The sequence below is a fragment of the Gorilla gorilla genome, chromosome 1 (assembly GCF_029281585.2).
Source record: "Gorilla gorilla gorilla isolate KB3781 chromosome 1, NHGRI_mGorGor1-v2.1_pri, whole genome shotgun sequence".
In the NCBI taxonomy this organism is placed as follows: Eukaryota; Metazoa; Chordata; class Mammalia; order Primates; family Hominidae; genus Gorilla; species Gorilla gorilla.
The window spans coordinates 117011526-117032823 of NC_073224.2; the positions used below are offsets into that span (position 1 = coordinate 117011526).

General features: G+C 40.6%; 1 protein-coding gene across 24 annotated transcripts in view; it reads right to left on the reverse strand.

The window, feature by feature from the left end:
* The window catches only part of LOC101130554 (myomegalin), a 225188-nt gene that overhangs the window by 141787 nt on the left and 62103 nt on the right, over positions 1–21298 (reverse strand). For 19 of the 24 annotated variants that reach the window (XM_063695461.1, XM_063695463.1, XM_055356599.2 and 16 more), the window contains exon 4: positions 2205–2315. The exons of the other annotated variants lie outside the window; for them this stretch is intronic. In XM_063695461.1, coding sequence (XP_063551531.1) covers positions 2205–2315 — 111 coding nt within the window. The remainder of the gene's footprint in view (positions 1–2204; positions 2316–21298) is intronic. 24 annotated transcript variants of the gene reach the window in all.

A 21298-nucleotide genomic window follows, 5' to 3' on the forward strand; every position in this document is an offset into this window, starting at 1 on the left:
GGTTGCAGTGAGCTGAGATCGTGCCACTGCACTCTAGCCTGGGCGACAGAGTGAGACTCTGTCTCAGAACAACAACAACAACAACAACAACAACAAAATCCTTTCCCTCAAATTACCTAAGAAATTGTCCTTTCCTTTTTTGCCCTGAAGACAGTTAATGGGGAAAGTTCCTCCCTCTGCACAGTGAATAAATCCATCCACTATTCCTACCCTAACCCTAAGGCAAAACCTCCCACTCATCCTCCGTCTCTCCCCATCTCTCTGTTACCAACCCTCACTTGGCAATATCCTTCTTGACACCTGGCAGCTCCAATGAGGCACACTCATTACATAGCCACATAAAAGATAAAAGGTGAATCTGGACCAACTTCTGGAAAATTTGGACTTAAAACATGGAAATGCAGGAGAGACAGGAAATAGAGTTAAGTCCCCCATATTTAGCTATACACATTAATTGAATTAACTAAATAATCATTTGGGTCTCATAGACACCAGCTATTTCCCTGATCCAAGATGTTATCTAGCAGCCTGTATCGCTTCCCAGTCATCCATCCTCTTGACAGGACAGAGCACACATAGAAAATGGTATTTGTATAGTCCTCTGGGGTAAACAGTTGGAGAGTTAGGATCTCTGATAAGGTCAGAGGCAACCAGTCCCCGGTCACTTGGGCCACTTCAGGTCCTGCTTGTCCAGACACAGAGATGGCTGAGGAAACCAATATTGTGGTGACCAGCTATGAGGCTTAATCCTCATAACCCATAGCCCAATGTCCTCTTATCAAGGTGCTGTCCTATCTCACTCACAGCTCAGCCAATCCAGTAGGTCTTCCTTCCCCACCCTGATCACTGACCCATCAATCAAGATAGCCCTCCCATCCAAGGAAGAGGCCATTTCCCCTCCCACTCCACCCAGGCCAACTGCTATCCCACAGATTACTCTCTTCTTCATTCTAAGGCAAGCTATTCCAAAGACTAAAAATGCCTAAGATTCTGTCTTAAAAGCTTATCTGCATAGTCATCTTCAAAAGCAAACATGAATTTCTCAAGGAATGGAAACACCCTTAGCCCCTGCCCTTTTCTCCATAGCATCATTCTCTGCCCCACCAAGCCAGAGCTAGGAGGGGACTTTCTCTAGGAGAGGTATGACCTGGAGATGATCTGCTTCAGAGCCACCTCAGGGATCTTGCTTAAAAATGCATATTTTCCCAGGCAAAGTGGCTCATGCCTATAATACCAACAACTGTGGAGGCTGAGGTGGGAGGATCTAAAGGCCAGGAGTTTGAGACCAGCCTGGACAACATAGTGCCACTCCTTTGGTACGAATTTTTTTTTTTTTTTTTGAGACAGACTCTCGCTCTGTCACCTAGGCTGGAGTGTAGCGGCGCAATCCCGTCTCACCGCAACCTCCGCCTCCTGGGTTCAAGCAATTCTCCTGCCTCAGCCTCCCAAGTAGCTTGGACTACAGGCATATGCAACCACACCCGCTAATTTTTGTACTTTTTAAGTAGAGATGGAGTTTCACCATGTTGGCCAGGCTGGTCTCGAACTCCTGACCTCAAGCCTTCTGTCTTCCTTGGCTTCCCAAAGTGCTGGGATTACAGGCATGAGCCACTGTGCCCTGCCATTTTTTTTTTTTTTTTTAAATTATCTGGGCCTGGTGTCCTGTGCCTGTGGTCCCAGCTGCTCAGGAGGCTGAGCCAGAAGGCATCACTTGAGCCCAAGAGTTGGTGGCTGCAGGGCTATGATGGTGACACTGCACTCCAGCCTGAGCAACAGGGCAAGACCTGTTTCTAAAATAAATAAATTTTAAAAATGCAAATATCCACCCCAGCCCCACCCTCTACCCCCACCTTCCCCCACATTACTACATCGGAATCCCTAGGGTGAGGCATGGAATCTACATTTTAAACCAGCTCCCAAGGTGATTGTTCCGCACAGTTCCACGTCAGTGTTTGAGAGAGGCTCTGATTTATTCCAGTCCTCTTTCTTTACAGAGAAGGAAAGCAGAAAGCAGGCACCAGAGAGGTGAAATGAGCTTGTCCAAGGTCACAGGTTGTTAAGGTGACCAGAGCTGGACGAAACCCCACCTCTCTCGCTGACTAGCACAGCGCCAGCTAGGAAGAGCCTAGAATAGCGACCAACTGGCAGGCCAAACCGTCCCCTGCCCCTGCCCCTGCCTCGGAGAAGCGGGCCCCTGCACTCACCCGCTTGTAGATGTCCTCCCGGCTGGCCTCATACTTCTGTTGCATGCGCTCCTCCAGGAAGTAGATGCGCAGCTTGAGGCTGAAGTTCTCCTTCTTCAGGTCATTGAGGTGCTGGGACAGAGTGCGATATCCATTAGACATGATGGGCAACCCATGGGGAGGAGCGTGCCCGATTGCCCCCTCAACCCAGGAACATGGTGCAGCTGCACCGCAGCATGAAGCCAGCCGGCTGGGACGCTGCTGAGGCTGCGGACCGAGAGGCTGGAGCTATGGCGACATGGCCCCTATTGCTGGAGCTCTCTCCGGGACTCAGGACTGGGCTCACTGCTCTGGGTGCTGGAGAGCAGCACACTTTCCTTTTTTACCTCAGGGAGATATTTGCGGAATCCCTGACAGAGGAACATGCTGCGTGAACTCAGACACAAGTGGTGTAACCCGACTCCAAGCCAGGACTCTGCTGTCACCCTCCTGGAGCCTCCCAGGCCCAACTGTAGGCAGTTAACAGCTTCTCGGAAAAGAGAGACTGACCCCCAAAAGCTTCCAGGAAAGGGGGAGGGGAGATATTCAAGGTGACAGTGGGTTTGCAAAGAAGAGAAGGAAATAGAGGGTGGGGAGGGGATATTTAAATGACTTGTGGCTGATTTGGACTATAAGACCAAAAGGAGTGTGGCCAGAAGAAACAAGGTTGCTATAGAAAAGACCACATGTACATAAAATGGCCCACAAAGGTAACCACATGTCAAATATCCCCTTTCTGTCCAGTGCAAATCTTAAAGAGCTTCTAACCAGAGAAGTCTCAATTTCCTTTGATAATCCAGAGCTCACTTCTAATGAGTTCCTTTGCAGTTTTCAGCCCCAAGCTTTTTGAGCTCTGAGGCAGTTCAACTAATAGCCTTTATTGCCATGAGCCTTCCCCCGAAACACACCATAGCTACCCGCAAAGAAAGAGCAAATCTTCTAGCTCAGCGGAATCTTTGCAAACTCTATTTACCAGTTACAAAGCTCAGAAAGAGGTAGGGTCAAGGGATCCTCCCTCCATGGAAGAAGGGATGGGCAGAAGAGAGTGTGGGAGGATGACAGAGAGGGAGCCGTCATCCTGGAGCCCAAAGATTTCAGGCAGTCACTGGTTCTTAACTCTGGCACCTGCCAAGTGGAGCCGGGCACTCATCACCAGATCTTGCTCCTAAAGTAATTTAAGATCCAGGAGTGACAGCTGCAACATTAGCAGGAAGTATTATTTATACCACATTACATTGAAGGTGATGGGAGACAACCCCACAGCACAGATAACAAACACGGGTTCTTTGTGGCAATAATATTAGGTTGAAAAAAATATATATTAACATTCAAGATAAAGGAAACTACAAAATTTACACTTAATTCAAGCCCTCATTTCCTCCCCAACCTACCTGCTTTTCATTCTTCCAATTCCTTCTCAAACCTTCATAATCATTCCAGTCAACAACTCCTGAGTACTCACCAGGTAGGACATTGGGCATGAGGGATATATAGATCAAGAATGTCCCAACCCTCAAAGAGCTACATGGCCATACAGCTGGCCATGATATGTTAAGATATGTGTTTTACATTATGATCCTCCAAACCTGTGTTTTTCAACTTTTATATGTTACATTGCCATCTAGTACATATGCATACACTCTTAACTGAAGTAAATGTTTCAAAAAGTAATTGTCACCATCACTATGTGTGATGTCCTCTGATATTTCCTATTTCTTTTTCTGCCAGTGACCCACCTGATGGATTTCATGACCCACTAATAAGTTTCAGCCTGAGTTTAAAAAACGTTGACTCTGGGGGAGCCTGTAAGAAAGAGTAGTCAGTTCTTACTGGGGTGATCAGAGAAAGCTTCATCAGGAGTTGAATTTGCACTTTGCCTTGAAAAATAAAAAATGTTTGAGTGGATAAAGTGGCCTCAGGAGGGCATAATTAGAGTGAAGCATTCTCCCAAATAGATTTAGATTATAAATAGGCAAAATAGGCAAGCCCAAATATTTACCATTTGAAAAAAAAAACTACACATTTAAAATCCATTTAACTATTTTCACTAAATCTGAATTCTTAGAATTTGAGAATGCCAACTAGGCTTAGTTAGAGACAGTGAAGAAAAAAGTCTAAGTTAAAACAACTCAAAATATCCTTTTCCATTCCCAGTTCTCTTACTAAATAGCTATGTTATAAACCATTTCTCTAGAGGCCTAACTGTCCTCACTTAAAAAATGAAATGGCTTTAAAAATTGGTGATTTTTTTTTTTTTTTTGAGACAGAGTCTTGCTCTGTTGCCTAGGCTGGAGTGCAGTGGTGCAATCTCAACTCACTGCAACCTCTGCCTCCCAGGTTCAAGCCATTCTCCTGCTTCAGCCTCCTGAGTAGCTGGGACTACAGGTGCCTACCACCGCGCCCGGCTAATTTTTCATTGTTTTAGTAGAGACAGGGTTTCACAGCGTTAGCCAGGATGGTCTCGATCTCCTGACCTTGAGATCCGCCCACCTTGGCCTCCCAAAGTGCTGGGATTACAGGCATGAGCCACCGCGTCTGGCCAAAATTAGTGATTTTTAAGGCCCTTTCCTGGTCTAAGCTCTTCAAGGTGATAACCCAGTTAATATCACCTCCATTTTGCTCAGGGGAGCCAGGCTGCCAGAGTTTAGATAAGTGTTTAATCATGCTTTGGCTGTCTACTTAGATTCCTTTATCAGGTAAAATAAGTTCATAAAAGTTTTACAGGAAATAAAACTGTGTATGAATCCAGGGTATTCTTATGCATCCTAGATTTCTGTTGGACATTTATGCTTATTTCCTCCATGATATCTTGTTCTTCTATCTCTCTGGCTCCTTTTCTGTGTTTTTTGCCAGCTCCTGAAAATGGGTATTTAAATGATGGTAAGTCCTTAGCCTTCTACTTGTTTTCTCTTCACATTTTTGTCCACGGAGGTTTTATCCACTTTTAGGGCTATACTTTCACCTTCGAAACAATTCCCAAATCTCCAACCGAGTCTTCTCACCCAAGATCTAGCCGTACATATTCAACTCTTGGCTTAGATCATTCAACTTGAGTGTTCCCAAATTCCACCCAAGCAAAGCCTTTCCTGTTACCCTAGCCTGGAAAGACTTCTTCCTCTTTTGAACTCTAAGGCAGATATTAACATTCAACAAGTGTTCATATGCTGCCTTATGATATGGCTTTTGTTATCTTGAAGGGTTATTTACATCTTTTAGAGTTACGTGACTTTTTGTGTGTTTGATCTTTCCAACTAGTCTGAAGCTGCCCAAGGAAAAAGTCAATGACTAACTAATACATCTTCATAAACTCCTACAGCTTCCATAACAACCTGAGACCTCTCCAACAGCATTCATCCCATTGTGCTGTCACAGTCTGTTTACGATGACCTCAACCTGGCTAGAGTGTTTTGAGAGCTGACAAGGCATATTTTGTGTCCTTGTATTCTTGTTGCATAGTACTCAGGAAGCACTCCCTAAATATTTGTGGAATCAATGAACAGGAAAATATTCCATAAACATTGTACGTTTTGCTTTGTTATATGTGGGCTGGCTCACCTGTATTATTCTCATAGATTTCCAATAATATGAAAAAAGTTTGTTTTAATAGTCCCAAATAAACTATATTTGGTAGAACACTTATTCTAGAATACGTAGAAAAATGACTTTTTGTTCACTTACATTTCTAAGTTTACATGCCCACCCTGATCTTTTCCCTGAACTCCAATTGATATCTGACTGTCTAGTAGAAATCTCTGCTTGAATTTAGACATCACATACTTGTGATATCTAAAACTGAACTCCTGATCTTTCCCAGTAAACATGCTCCTCCCTCACTATACCTTTTTTCAATTTGTAACAACTCAATATTTTCAGATTTTTGAGCCCAAACCTTTAAATGATTCTTGATTCATTCTCTCTCCTACATATCATCTGTCTGTAAATCTTACTATGTATATTATACATTATAGTATATATATTAATAACATATATGGTAGTATAATATATATGTTGTAGCTGTTGTATTATGTATATAATATATATTATACTATATTATATATACTATTATACTACTATATATATATTTTATATATATGTTATACTACCACTACTGCCACTGGTATTTCTACCACCCTGACCCACAGTACTGCCATCTTTTCCTTACATGATCTGAATAGCCCCTTAACTGGTGTTCCTGCTCCCACTCTTGTTCCCTTGTAGTCTATTCTCAGCACAGCAGCCACATTGACCCTTTCAAAATACGTCGGATTACTCCTCTGCTGGAGAGCCCCCTGGCTTCCCATCTAACTTAGAGTGAAAGGTGATGTCCCTTCACCAGACTGCAAGGCCTGAGGCCCTACACCCTCTTCTTGCCTCTCCTATTACCTCCTCTACTTCTTCCTACCACTCTCCCTCTGTTCTCTGCTGTAGCCACACTGTTTCTCTTTGTTATTTCTCAAAAACAGGAAGTAAGAGAAGCTTTCTTTTCCGAGGCCTTTGAACTTGTTGACCCTTCTGCCTGGCTGCTCTTTCTCTAGGAAGGTGCACGATTCTCTCCTCACCTTCTTCATCTTTGATTGAATGTCACCTTCTTGGTGAAGTGAATACTCTTTAGGCACCCCGTGCCTCATCCCAGCTCTCCGAATCCCCCTTCATTGTTTTTTATTCCGTAGCACTATCACCTTCTAAAATACATTTTCTTATTTATTTTGTTTCTTGTCTGTCTCTCCCCACCAGCATGTAAACTTCCTGAGAAAAGTGGGATGTTTTCTTGGTTTGTTCACTGCTGTGTCACCAGTGCCCAGAACGGTGCCTGATACATAGCTGGTGCTCAATAAATATTTGTTGAATTAAAGAATGGATGAGTAATTAACCTGCTGATTTATTTCTCATTGGATTAATACAACTTAATCGATACACAAGATTATGTAGATGTTTTAGGATAAAAAGCATACCTAATAGCATTCCTCCTTATAAAAAGATTATAAGTAAAATAAATTATTCTAACAGACTCATTTTAATACACCATGCAGAATCTGGACTTTCTACAACAGTTCTGAACAAATATGGAATCATATATGACAAATTATAAAGGACAATATGAACTGTACAAATAGTAAAAACTGGGCCAGGCGCGGTGGCTTATGCCTGTAATCCCAGCACTTTGGGAGGCCCAGGTGAGCAGATCGCATGAGGTCAGGAGTTCAAGACCAGCCTGGTCAACATGGTGAAACTCCGTCTCTACTAAAAATACAAAAATTAGCCGGGCGTGGTGGCATGTGCCTGTAGTCCCAGCTACTCAGGTGGCTGAGGCATGATGATTGCTTGAACCTGGGAAGTAGAGGTTGCAGTGAGCAGAGATCATGCCACTGCACTGGGTGACAGAGCAAGACTCCGTCTCAAAAAAAAAAAGTAAAAACTATAAAAATTAGGAAGGAGAGGTGGCCAGAGAAGGTACCACAGAGAATTGGCACTTTAGCTTGTCTCAAAGGATGAGTTGAGCTTGAATAGGCAGTGGGGAGAACACAAGGCAGTCCAGGCAGGTGGAACATAAGCGAAAGGGCAGTATGCTCACCAGGCCAAAGCAAAGGGCACATACTGTCCTAAAATAGGCCACAGAGATAAGGGGAAATAAAAAGCCGTCTCAAGGAGATCTTGAAAGCCAGGGTGAGAAGCCTGGAGTTTGCCCCTCCAGGATCCTGGCTCTCAATCTGGATAAGAGTGAGGGGAAGGGAAGTGGAGGTGGGGAGGAGGGCAGTGGGGGTGGGGAGGGCCAGGAATTGCTGACTGGGGAGATTATTTTCTTTGTGTATTGCTTAGGTTTCGTTTTACTTATTTGTTTTCTTGCAGCTTTAACAAACATCAGCGCTGCATGTGGAAACTTGGAAAAGAAAAAAAAAAAGCTTTAACAAACAAAAACACACATACCTGAGATGCACACAGCAACCTACTAGCTCATGGCAAACAGGCCTGTATGTTGATAACCTCTGCATTGCTTAGGAAATAAAACACTGCAGATTCTTGAGCAAGGGGAAGTGCTTCTATCTTTGTTCTTCCTTCTTCTCCTAGTACATATAACATCTTTACTCTGGTCTCAGAATGTTTCTTCCAAACCTTAATGGCTCTCCCCTTCTTTTTCCTTAATTTCTTCATTCCACCCCTGGAATAACGTTCTAGTCCAGACTAGAAATACGACGTAAATAAAGACTCAATCAATGCCAACAGTAGGAGGAGGATTACCACCCAGCTGTTGCCTGTCATGCCCTATTAACACAACCAACTGTCAAGTCTGCCTTTAAAAAAACCCAGCTTGACATTTGCTTAATCATATTCAGACCCCCCAGCTAGCTCATATAATGGATGTACTTGAAAACATACTAATTTTTTACCAATCTTTCTCCTAAAAATAAAGCTTCACTAAGAAAAAATGATTAATCTTCTTAATGGACACATTCTTTTCAAATATAATCAAACTTCCACAATTTTAACTGTACTAATTTGATATCTGTGGATAATTCTTCACTTTCCTTGAAAATAAAAATATTTTAAAAATAAGTTAATATGGCAAATAGAAAAACAGAAGAGTAGTGCTTTAAGTAACCCTTGACACTTTACATCAATTTACACAGACAATAAATATGATCACTATTATACATATTTATCTAGGGTGGGTAGCGTGGAACTGTGAAAAGAGCAATAGCTTTGAACCATGAAGACCAATGTTCAAATCCCGGCTCTCCTTTTTTCTCATTGGGTCATTTTGGGGAAACTACTTAATAGTTAAGTATAGGAAGGCAGTCAGAAGACTGGGATCTGGGCAGGATACTAAGAAGGTTGCAACTGTATCTGTAATGGTAACTTTTGTTTTTTCACCTGAGGAAAATAAACTAAAAATAATGTTTTCTAACATTTAGATATTCAATACATGGACAAGTGTTTAATTATTCTTTGTATATTCCTGTTGTTTGTAAAACAGCTTATAATTTTTAAAACTATTTTAAAGGGAATGAAAGTAGGAATTACAGGGAGGCAGTTATCAATTAGATATAAGGATGAATTCTCTAGTAGAGTTAGATGTAATAAAGATATTGCCACACTCTATCCATATGTTTATACATCAAATTTTTACTGAGTACATACATCATGAGACAGAATAAACTTCCTGTCACAAAAGGTGCTTGACCAAAACTCAAGAATCACCTTTCAGGGATACTGTTAAAAGTTTTCCCACATCAGCTAGGAGTTAGCTCTAGAGGGCTTTTAAGATCTTTGGCCATCCCGAAATTCTATGCTTGAAACACATTTTCTCATAGAAACACTCCTACCAAAGGCCAGTGAGAGAACTATCACTTTGTGAAGAATTTCAGAATGCCCACTAGCTCTCCTGTAGCCCTAAAAGGTAATGAGAGTCTACCTGTTCAGACTGAGAGCTCTGGCTGCCTTGTGCTACAGAAGCAGTAAGTGCATGTAAAGGACACCATATTTCTAAGACAAAAGCAGTAACAATGACTCAAGGATGATGCCCAATAGACGATTTAACCTATAGCTTTGCTAATTGTCATATTTTCAAAACAGCCCTATGGGAAGGGTACACAAATGTCTGGGGAGTACTTCCTGCTTTTTAGCACACAGGGAACTACAACCAGGAGCCCAACTTATTTTGGATTGGGGATGGGGATAGAGAAGAAGAGATGGGGCAGGAAGAAGAGAGGGCTGGTTCATTTTACATACACATATTTTGTTTATAATACATCTCTGTGTCTAGGCGTCTCTATGCTGTTCTCATAAAATCTGAATTATACAAATAAAAAGTTTAATTCCTGGCTGTTTTGAATGACTTGGGCCTGTATTACAAAATTAATCAGATACAATTATACTATCTTCACAACAACAATCATCTACATTGGTTTTGACAATGTACAAAGTACTTCCATGTGTATTATTTCGTTTATCTTTACCACAACCTTTGAAGTAGGAAGACATGATGATCCCCATTTTACTGCCTAGGACAGAGACAGAGAGACATCAGGAGGTTAACTGACTTGTTCACTGAGAAAGCGGAGGAGCACAGACTATAACTCCAACAGTTTGACCCCATACTGCATACGCATCAGGGCCTTAATCATGAGACTGTATGACCCTTCTGAGCCTGGGATTCACTTGCAACTGGGTATTCCCTCTTCTACCTCAGGCCCCCTATAACTTTTCAAAAAGTGTCCTTCACTGTAAATAATCTTCCTGGTGGTGACCCTAAAGGATCTGACAACCTGGATCTATGTAAAAAAAAAAAAAAAAAATTGTTTTCTTCATTTTCAAGATGAATAAACTAAAGTTGGCTCTCAAAGGGTTAAACAGTTACCATGTGACCTAGCAATTCCTTTCCTAGTTATATACCCAAGAAAATTGAAAACATATGGCCACACGAAATCTTATATACAAATGTTCACAGCAGCATTACTCATAATAGCCAAAATTGGAAGTATTTCAAATGTCCTTCAACTGATCAATGGATAAACAAAATTTAGCATATCCAAATCATAGAATATTACTCAGCCATAAAAAGGAATGAAGTACTGATACATGCTACAACATAAGTGACCTTGACAACATTATACAATAATGTGAAAGAAGCCAGACACAAAAGGTCACATACTGTATAATTCCATTTATATGAAATGTCCAGAATAGGCGAATCCAGGCAGAAAGTAGATTAGTGGTTTCCAGGAACCAGGGAGAGGGAAACTAGGAAGTGAGTGTTAATGAGTATGAGTTTTCCTATTGGAGTGAGAAACACGTACTGGAATTAGACAGTGGTGATGGTTGCACAACTCTGTGAATATACTAAAATCATAGAATTGTAAGATTTAAGAAGATGAGCTGTATAGCGTGTTAATCGTTTGAATAAAGCTTTGTTTTTAAAAGAAGACAAAGAAATAAACCAAAGCTGAGAGAAGTAACTAACCCAATCCTTTATCTTTTATAAGAGTTTTTTTTTAATGATAAAGACTCAGTTAAAGTCCAATTTGATTCAGTTCAGTTAAAGCTAAATGGCTTAGAATGAATCATGTCTAAATATTCTGTATACCAATCCTACCTATATTATAGGGCCCTAAAAGAAGGGTCAGACGAAGTATGCTCTAAGTGGCTCTCAGTACTGAATATTCACAGATTAAGTTTTACAAAAAGGTAAAGTTTTGTGATAACCCTCAGATAAAACAGAAACATATGATCTATGTTTTGACATAAAACATACGTATTTGGCCTGTTCTGAAAAATATGTATAATTTTCACACACCACATTCTACCAAGGAAAATGTCAACCAGAGCCAACCAACTTGGTGTTCCACTCATCAACTCTTTTATGCCAACATGGTGTTTCTGTCTCAGAAGCCAACTACTGATACCTGCTTCAGAAAACTGACTATGAATTCCACAAAGTCCTGCTTTTTTCTTTTGGATGGTACGATCAACAAACAAGTCACCCTTCTAAAACTCTGTTTCTGAAATTTTAACATAATTCCTGAAGTTCCAGAGTCTCTTAAATGCTAAAATATTAATAATACCATTCCATTTTTTCCCCTAACACTCAGAAGCATACTGATACCCATCCTGTACACAGCCTTTTCTTGCCTGATAACAAGAGCACTAATGACAGAGCTATTGCATCAGGTTGATTAATAAACCCTGTCTTAGGCAGCCTCATCATGTGGATAAAGAAAAGGAGTTAAGATGATGTTCCTGCTGCCTTCCCCAACATAGAAACACACCCACAACACCCCCAATCCTGGAATAACCAGGTGTTATCTTCATCATCACACTAGAGCACTGTAAACCATATCAAAACAAAATGAAACAAATAACAACTTCCCTGACCACCAAAAATAGATGGCCCAGCCAGGAATAGTGCTGCCAGAGGCAGTTAAATGAGCTGCAAGGCAGGAATGACAGTTGAGCTGCAGTGATGCTGGGGCCTCCCAAGGATTACCAGACTCCAAACTAGACTCTCCATCACTTTGGTCCAATCAACATCAGCAGGACTTGGTATTTGTTCACAATTGGTTCAACTCAGATTATTTGCTGAGCTTCTGGAATTCAGAGAGAGTGACTTATGGGCTCACCTTTTTCTCTAGATTTTAAATAATCCTTTCTCCATTTTTTTCTAGGAGTGAAGGCAATTTTGAAGGCATGACTATGACCTGCTCTGGCCACAAGAGCTAAGAGTTGCCAGGTGTGGTGGCTTAAACACTTTGAGAGGCCAATCCCAACACTTTGAGAGGCCAAGGCAGGAGGATTGCTTGAGGCCAGGAGCTTGAAACCAGCCTGGGCAACACAGTGAGACCCCATCTCTACAAAAAATAAAAAAACAGGCCAGGCGCAGTGGCACTTAGGGAGGCCAAGGTGGGTGGATCACCTGAGGTCAGGAGTTCGAGACCAGCCTGACCAACATGGAGAAACCCCGTCTCTACAAAAAATACAAAGTTTGCCAGTGTGGTGGCACATGCCTGTTATCCCAGCTACTCAGGAGGCTGAGGCAGGAGAATCGCTTGAACCCGAAAGGCAGAGGTTGCAGTGAGTGGAGATCACGCCATTGCACTCCAGCCTGTGCAACAAGAGTGAAACTCCATCTCAAATAAATAAATAAAATAAAGTTTTAAAAAGTCAAAATTATCCAGGCGTGATGGTATGTTCTTGTAGTCCCAGCTACTCAGGAAGCTGAGGTGGGGAATCACTTGAATCCGGGAGGTCAAGGCTGCAGTGAGCCAAGATTGTGCCACTGCACTCAAGTCTGGATGACAGAGCAAGACCATGTCTCAAACAAACAAACAAAAAAAAAACCAAAAACCAAGAGTCCACAGTGATACCATGAATGCCCACGGCTGCAACAATAATGCCTTGACCAGAAGTAGGGGGATAAGGGAAAAGATAGAGCCAACATAAACCCCGATTGACCCTCCCTTGCTCCATCCATGACAGAAAGCCTCCTATTTCTGAATTCACCAGGCTCATGCGGCCTCCAGGACTTTGCATGGGTAGCAGCATTAGCCTAGAATTTCACTTCTCTTTAATTCCCACCCATCTCTCACTTAACTAATCCCAACTCACCCATAAGGATCTAAGTCAGATATTACCTACTAAAAGAAACCTATCTGGCCCTAATGCCTGGGCAAGGGCTTCTCCTGAATGCTTCCACAGCACTGCGGACCTACTCTTATTGTGGCCCATTTCACCGTATATTGGGATTATCTGTTTGACTCTCTCCCCAGTAGATCTGGAGTTCCTTAACAACAGGAAGAATCTTCTTTACTTTTCTTCCAAAAACAGAAATCGCTTTACTGTTTTTTGTTTGTGTTGCTGTTGCTTCAATGGTCATAAAAGTACTACATGTGCCTGTTCCAGTTGTTCTCTTTCTCAGTGGAGGGCATAACCTAGTAGTTGACCAAGCAAGAAAACTTGACATCATTTATTCGTTCAAAACAAACAAAAAAGAAGAAAAGAAAAGGGCATGCCTACTATGTACCAGGCATTATGCTAATCACTGTATCTAGAAGTGAAAAGACAACCACTGTCCCTGCTATAGTGAGCTCATGTTCTAACAGAAAAGGCAGACTTTGAACAAATAACTCACGTTATTGAAGAGAGAGGTGAAGGTAGTCTGGAAGTTTACGACAAGATGACAGTGGGTAGGATGTGAGTGAAGAGATGAATTGGTGATCAGTCATCTTTGGGTTTCTTCAGCCTCACTGGTTCTACATCCAATCAATGGCTTAGCTCTATCAATTCTGCCTCTGAAATTTCTTTCACCTGTCCATTTCTCTAATTTTTATATTGGCATCTCCACCAACCTTTGCCTGGAATGCTGCAACTGTTTTCTCTGCCTCCAGACTACTCCTCCTATGCAGAGTCCATAAGGAAGCCAAAAGGATCTTTCTAAGAGGAAAATCTGATCATGTCACCTCTCTGTCTAAAAGCTTTCAGCAGTTCCCTTGAGCTCAGATAAAATTTAAAAGCTTTTACATAACTTGCAAGACTCTGTATGATGACTCCTCTCTCTTTTCTCTGGTTTCAATTCTCTGCATTCCTTACATCCCATTCTCTAGGAATACTGACTATGGTTCTTTCTCTCATCTGGATCTTGATTCAAGCTATTTCCTATGCATGGAACATTCTTCATTCTCACACTCCCACCCCCTTATTAGTGGCTACTTCTTATTCCTTCTTCAGGACCCTGGTTAGATGCAGTTTCCTCTAGGAAACTTTCCCTGAATCCCCCAATCTCTTCAGATTGAGTAAGTGCCCAGTTATATATTCCATAGCACTCTTTACTTCTATTACAATAATAATTACATTCTGTTGGAATTTGCTAATCTGTAGACTCTATGAAGGCAGGAACCATGTTTGCATATTCAATATTGTACCTGCAATGCTTAACGTATGCTGCACATAGTAAAAGCACTAGAATATTTTTTCAATGAATAGATAATTAAAATAAATATAATACTCAGTTATAAAGAAGGCAATAGGCTAATTCCATCATCCAGACATAATCAATATCAATATTTTGGTATGTATCCTTCCAGACATTTCCATCTTTTCTCCCTCAAAAATGAGATCTTATTTTTTGTAATATTCAGTCAAATTGTTGTTGCCGTTGTTTTGTTTAATCTTAAATTTGTTATAATGGACATCCTCCCAAGTCGGTACATTGCTCTATAATGTTCTATTGTATATATATTCCACACTTGAAATAATCCTCACCTTGAGTACTAATATTGTATTGGTATAGAGAATACTGAAATAAACACTCATCCTTGAACATACATTTTCTTTTTTTTGTTTTTTTTGAGACGGAGTCTAGCTCTGTCACCCAGGCTGGAGTACAGTGGCAATCTCGGCTCACTGCAACCTCTGCCTCCTGGGTTCAAGCGATTCTCCTGCCTCAGCCTCCTGAGTAGCTGGGATTACAGGTGTGCACCACCACACCTGGCTAATTTTCATATTTTTAGGAGAGACAGGGTTTTACCATGTTGGCCAGGCTGGTCTCGAACTCCTGACCTCAGGTGATCCGCCTGCCTCAGCCTCCTAAAGTGCTGGAATTACAGGCGTGAGCCACCACGCCCGGTCGAAAATACATATTTTCATACATTCATTCTTGATCATTGTGCAACTAACAGCTAGAACATGGCCTGGCACACACGATGCACTCATAAATGGATGAGTGGATTAACAAACAAATGAATAAGGGGGTCAGCTATCAATAAGCATAATAAAATTGTGGCTAAGAGTTTAGGCACTAGAACCAGTACACTTATGTCCAAATCCCAGCTCCAGCACTTGCCATCAATTACTAGTGTTTTCCTAGCTTCAGTGTCTCTCTCTTTACAAACAAAGACAATGCTTGTACCAACCTCAGAAGACTATTAGGAGAACTGAATAAGATAATAAGGTCAAGTGCATTCTCAGAACTTGGCACACTGTAAGCACTTACAAATATTAATTGGTATCATGATCTTTGTTGCTATTTTTTAAATTTAGTATTGGAATGGAAATTATCATTAGAATGGAAACTTTGCAAAGTCCACAGAAAGAAAGATAGGGCTTCTCTTCGAACAATGGGAGAAGAGAAGAAAACAAGTTTTAATGAGGAGACAGAAAGGAGATAATTTAAAATTACAAAAAGAATTATTCTAATTCAAGTGCTACATTCTCTGTGAAAGTGGTTGCTCTCTTTTCTGTGTTGGTAATCATACCTTTCAGAATGTTCAGGGTTGTCCAACTTTTGTAATTTCATTCTTTTTGATAAAGTTTCTTTATTAATTGCATAACCAAATGTAAGCTAATATTTACAACTTTGAAAAGTTTACACACGCACACACGCGTGCACAAATTAGAAAAAATGTTCTATCCCAGTATTTAAGATTTATTTCTTTATTTGAGACAGAGTCTCGCTTTGTCGCCCAGGCTGGAGTGCAGTGGCTCGATCTCGGCTTACTGCAACCTCTGCCCTCTGGGTTCAAGCGCTTCTCCTCCCTCAGCCTCCTGAGTAAGTGGGATTACAGGCGTGTGCCACCATGCCTAGCTAATTTTTGTATTTTTAATGGAGATGGGGTTTCACCATGTTAGCCAGGCTAGTCTCAAACTCCTGACCTCAGGTGATTCGCTCACCTCAGCCTCCCAAAGTGCTGCAATTACAGGCATGACCACCACACCTAGCCATATTTAAGTTTTAAAAACATACGTTAGTTTGGCAAGTACTCTCATCTTGAAATATCTCTTTCAATATTGCCTTAGATGTTATTTAAATTAAATCTTGTATAATTTAAATTTTTTTATGCCCCAATCAGATTGTACATTCTTTGAGAATGGAATCTCATGTCCATCTTTGTATATTCTACAGCACTCAGAAGCATTCCTTTTACTCTGTAGTTCTATAAGAAAAAGAGTAATTGATTTGATTCATATCTTTGGTAATGTTGCTTAGGAATGAAAACTTTGCATGGAAAGTCTGTGGAATGCCTGTGTGTGGAAGCCTTCTGTTTCCCTTTTTAAACATGAGATTGAAAAGGGAAAACAAACTGCACTTGTGATTGCTGAAAGTTTAATATTTACCCCCTGCCTCCTAGTAACTTTTTGAATGTCTTAAGATACCAGTGAAAACAAAACCAGTATGTTTGGGACACTGTGGTTTGGAAGAATGAATGCATTTTTTTAAAATAAAAATGCACTTCACTAGTAGTATTCATTTTCCAAGGCTGTAATTAGAGAGAAACACTCGAGAAGCACCAAAATTGTGGAACATAAAGAGGGCAGTGACAGGACCCCAATTAACCTAAATTAGCACAGGTTACCCAGACTGTGATAACTCAGAGCTCCAGAAACTCCCCAAAATGAAAAAGCCTTCTGCTTTTAGCACTTTTTTTTTCTTTTTTCTCCCCAAAGACTTCAAGATTCAAGTGGAAAAGTTCGCCAGGATGGGTGGGACCTGAACAGGCTGACTCACTGCGGTTAGATTCAGACTGCCAAGGAAAGCTGCAGAGTACAGTTAGGCATACACTACAGCTGGTTTTGATGATATTTTCTTGTTAAAGACAACATTATTAGAAAAATGTGTAAACAGGACAGGGCAGTGGAGGCCCCCTCTTGATTTTATAGCCAAAGACTCCCACCCTTCTGTGGCTTTTCTGTACCGTCTGCCATGTTGATTCTATGTAAAAAACCCAACTGCAGGCATTCCACCAATGTAATGCTCTCCTTCTCTGAGAGTCCTTTCATTTCCCCAAGAGCTTTGGAATCATTGGAGTTACAGTGGTTCCGTTACTTTATTCTTATATAACTTTGGGCAAGTTATTTGAACCTTGATCTCTTCACTAGTATAATGGTTGTAAAAATAATATCTATCTCATAAGTTAGGAAAATGAACTGAAAATACACTAAATTAAATATGTCAAATATCTAGAAAAGTACCTGGTGCATAATGAGCACTCAAATAGTATTTATTGTTGTTAGCTACTATTGTGATCTTCTTAATAAATCCTGTCAAATATTATTTCAAAAAGACTCTTTCTCTCCCGCCCTTTTCATTTTTAGTTTTATCATTCCATTTAAAGTGGAAAAGAGGCCAGGCGCGTAGTTCGCGCCTGAAATTCCAGCACTTTGGGAGGCCAAGGAGGGTGGACCACTTGAGGCCAGGATTTGGAGACCAGCCTGACCAACATAGCGGAACTCCATCTCTACTAAAAATGCAAAACATTAGCCGGGTGTGGTGGCGGGAGCCTGTAGTCCCAGCTACTCAGGCAGGAGAACTGCTTGAATCCAGGAGGCAGAGGCTGCAGTGAGCTGAGATTGCACCACTGCACTCCAGCCTGGGTGACACAGCGAGACTCCTTCTCAAAAAAAATGAACAATAAAAAAATAAAGTGGAAAAGAAATGTACATTTCTTGACTTCCTAGTTTCCCATCCTACCCAATCAATTAACACACCAATACCCTCCTTAAAACTATTCAACTTATTGTGAATACCAGGTAGAGGCAGAAGAGATACAAATCCAATAGGATATCTAATTTTTAATACTTTTCAGCTAGTTTAGTTGATGAATATTTACTGAGCACTTACTATGTACTACATTATGCTATATTCTAGAGACTAGAAAAGAATGGGCAAGAGGTGTTTTCTGCCCTCAAGGAGCTTAGAGTCTTGGTATATATTCTGGGATTAGAGAGTAAGAGAAGGCATCCTAAAATTAAAAAATAAATAAATTTAAAAAGGCACCTGAGCTGAATCTTGAAGGATGAGTAAACTTTAACCAAATAAACAATAGAAGAGAAAAGGTTTTCAAGGCAGAAGGAACAGCAGGTACAAATAAATGAAAGCATGAAACAGCTTTGAATTGCAAGCAGTTCAGAATTAATAGAGTAAAAATCATGTAATAGAGAATATTGGAAGACAAAAGTGGATTTACAGTTTACCTAGAGAGGCAGGAGTCTGGTAGAATTTCAATCTGCATCAATCTAAATAGGAGGAACTAGTGATTCCATTTTCAAATAAGCCAACACCTTCATTAGCACCAAACTTTCACCAGCTGAGTTCCCCAACATAGGAAATGCCCACTATCTTTAGGTCACAAAGACATCAGGTGTTTTCAGGCTCAATCATGAGTTATTAGGCAAGTTCCTTTGTTATTCTTTTTGCCATTAGTTCATCATTTGTAAACTGGAATAATAATCATGGCTTTTCTTTTTTTAAATTATATTTGAAGTTCTGGGATACATGTGCAGAACGTGCAGGTTTGTTGCACAGTATATATGTGCCATGTTGGTTTGCCGCACCCATCAACCCGTCATCTATATTAGGTATTTCTCCTAATATTATCCCTCGCCTTGCCCCACACCCCCTGACAGGCCCCTGTGCGTGATGATCCCCTCCCTGTGTCCATGTGTTCTCATTAGTCAACTCCCATTTATGTGTGAGAACATAGGGTGTTTGGTTTTCTGTTCCTGTGTTAGTTTGCTGAGAATGATGGTTTCCAGCTTCATCCACGTCCCTGCAAAGGACATGAACTCATTCTTTCTTTATGGCTGCATAGTATTCCATGGTGTATATGTGCCACATTTTCTTTATCCATTCTAACATTAATGGGCATTTGGGTTGGTTCCAAGTCTTTGCCATTGTTAATAGTGCTGCAATAAACATACGTGTGCATGTGTCTTTATAGTAGAATGATTTATAATCCTTTGGGTATATACCCAGTAATGGGATTGCTGGGTCAAATGGTATTTCTAGTTCTAGATCCTTGAAGAATTGTCACACTGTCTTTTACAATGGTTGAACTAATTTACACTCCCACCAGCAGTGTAAAAGCGTTCCTATGTCTCCACATCCACTCCAGCACCTGTTGTTTCCTGATTTTTAATGATCGCCATTCTAACTGGTGAACATGCCTTTTCACAAGGTTGTTGTAAATGAGATCATGCTGTCACATACTTAGAGCAATATTTGCCACACAGAAAGTGATCATCAAATGCTAGCCAGTATTATGTATGTGCTGCTGAAGTCTTGCTCATTCCAGAGATGCTGCAGCTGGGTGCAGTGATCAGTGAGAAAGCATAAGGCAAGGGATTTTTCTCAACACATCATTGTGACCATTTGTAGGTAAAATTTATTTCTGATCCAATAATGTGTTCAGATTTATGATCATGGTACATAAACTTATGGCCCTGAAAAAGTCACAATTTCTGTGAGTCCTGGTTCCCCCACTTAAAAAATGGGGAGAGTGATGCTTGTTCCGTGTCTTATAAAGACAAAATAAAACAACTTATGAGATACACTTAACCCACTGCTCAATACACTAAACCCACTGCTCAATACACTAAACCCACAGAGAATCCCTTCATCAGTGGATTCTCTGAGTGGGGAAAAGCGCCTACATAACGAAGTTGGTAAGGTTGGGAAATTAATTAAATCACTCAATCATTCAAAAATACAAATGAAGCATATATGCTAAGCAATGCCCTCCTTTCATCATGGAGTGTAATACCTATTGACCTCAACCTGACAAACATACAATTGGAGTTTGTATACACATACAACCATGCTGTTGGTTGTGGGTGGAGAATGAAAGAAAAGAAACACTGTTGTATGTTGGAAATGTTGCTTTCTTTGTCCCTTTTTTCTGCACCAACATAAATGATAATTGTCATTTTCACTTGTTAATTGACTAATTATGTTTTGGTTCCATAATGTGCCAGTATTTGCATTTTTAGTCTGTTATCTCTTTCCCTGTAATCAAAGAGCCTTTTTTCTCTAGAATTTCCTACATCAGCAAACATTTTAGAGGTAACTGCATTACTGAACAATTGTAATTACTTTTTACAGATTGAGTACTTTTAATATTACTTCTCTCCTGTTTTAACTGTCCTTTTCTTACCTCTCTATAGTCCAGTCTCTTATTTGAACATATCTCTCTCCCTTCCCCCAAATCTCCCCTCTGTCTGGAATATTATACTCTACTTCTCTGACTAGTAAAATCTAACTCAGCTTTGGAGACCTTGCTCAACGTGAAGCCCCCAGGAGAAATGTCCTCTGGTAAGAGGCCTTTCCCTACTCCTTTAATAAAAGTAGACACTTTCTCTCAAGATCTCAGAGTGTACTGTCCTTATCTCTATGAAAGCACTTGCCATGCTATATTGTATTTAATGCAATGTCTGTACTTCCAAATAGATTATAACTATCTAAGGGCAGGAACTAAAGTATCTCATTTAATGTGATCATGTGTTTGTTGCATGGATAAATGAAATAAGAAGGGATTCCTGGCTGCTTCTTCCAGGCCTGTATCCCTTTGTCTTTAAGCCCTGGAGGAGTCGACCCTACTCTGGCAAAAAACATTTAGCATGTCCCTTCCTCTCTCTGAGTACTGCTACCTATCCTACATCCCAAGGCTACCGAATGCATATTTTAAACTTTACAGAAAATACCATGTTATTTAGTATTTTACCATTTTTAGGGTAGGGCATAGGAATGTGTTCCTATCTCTCCTATATTTTTTCTAACCAATGTTTTCTCTAATTTTTAAACCCTTTCATGG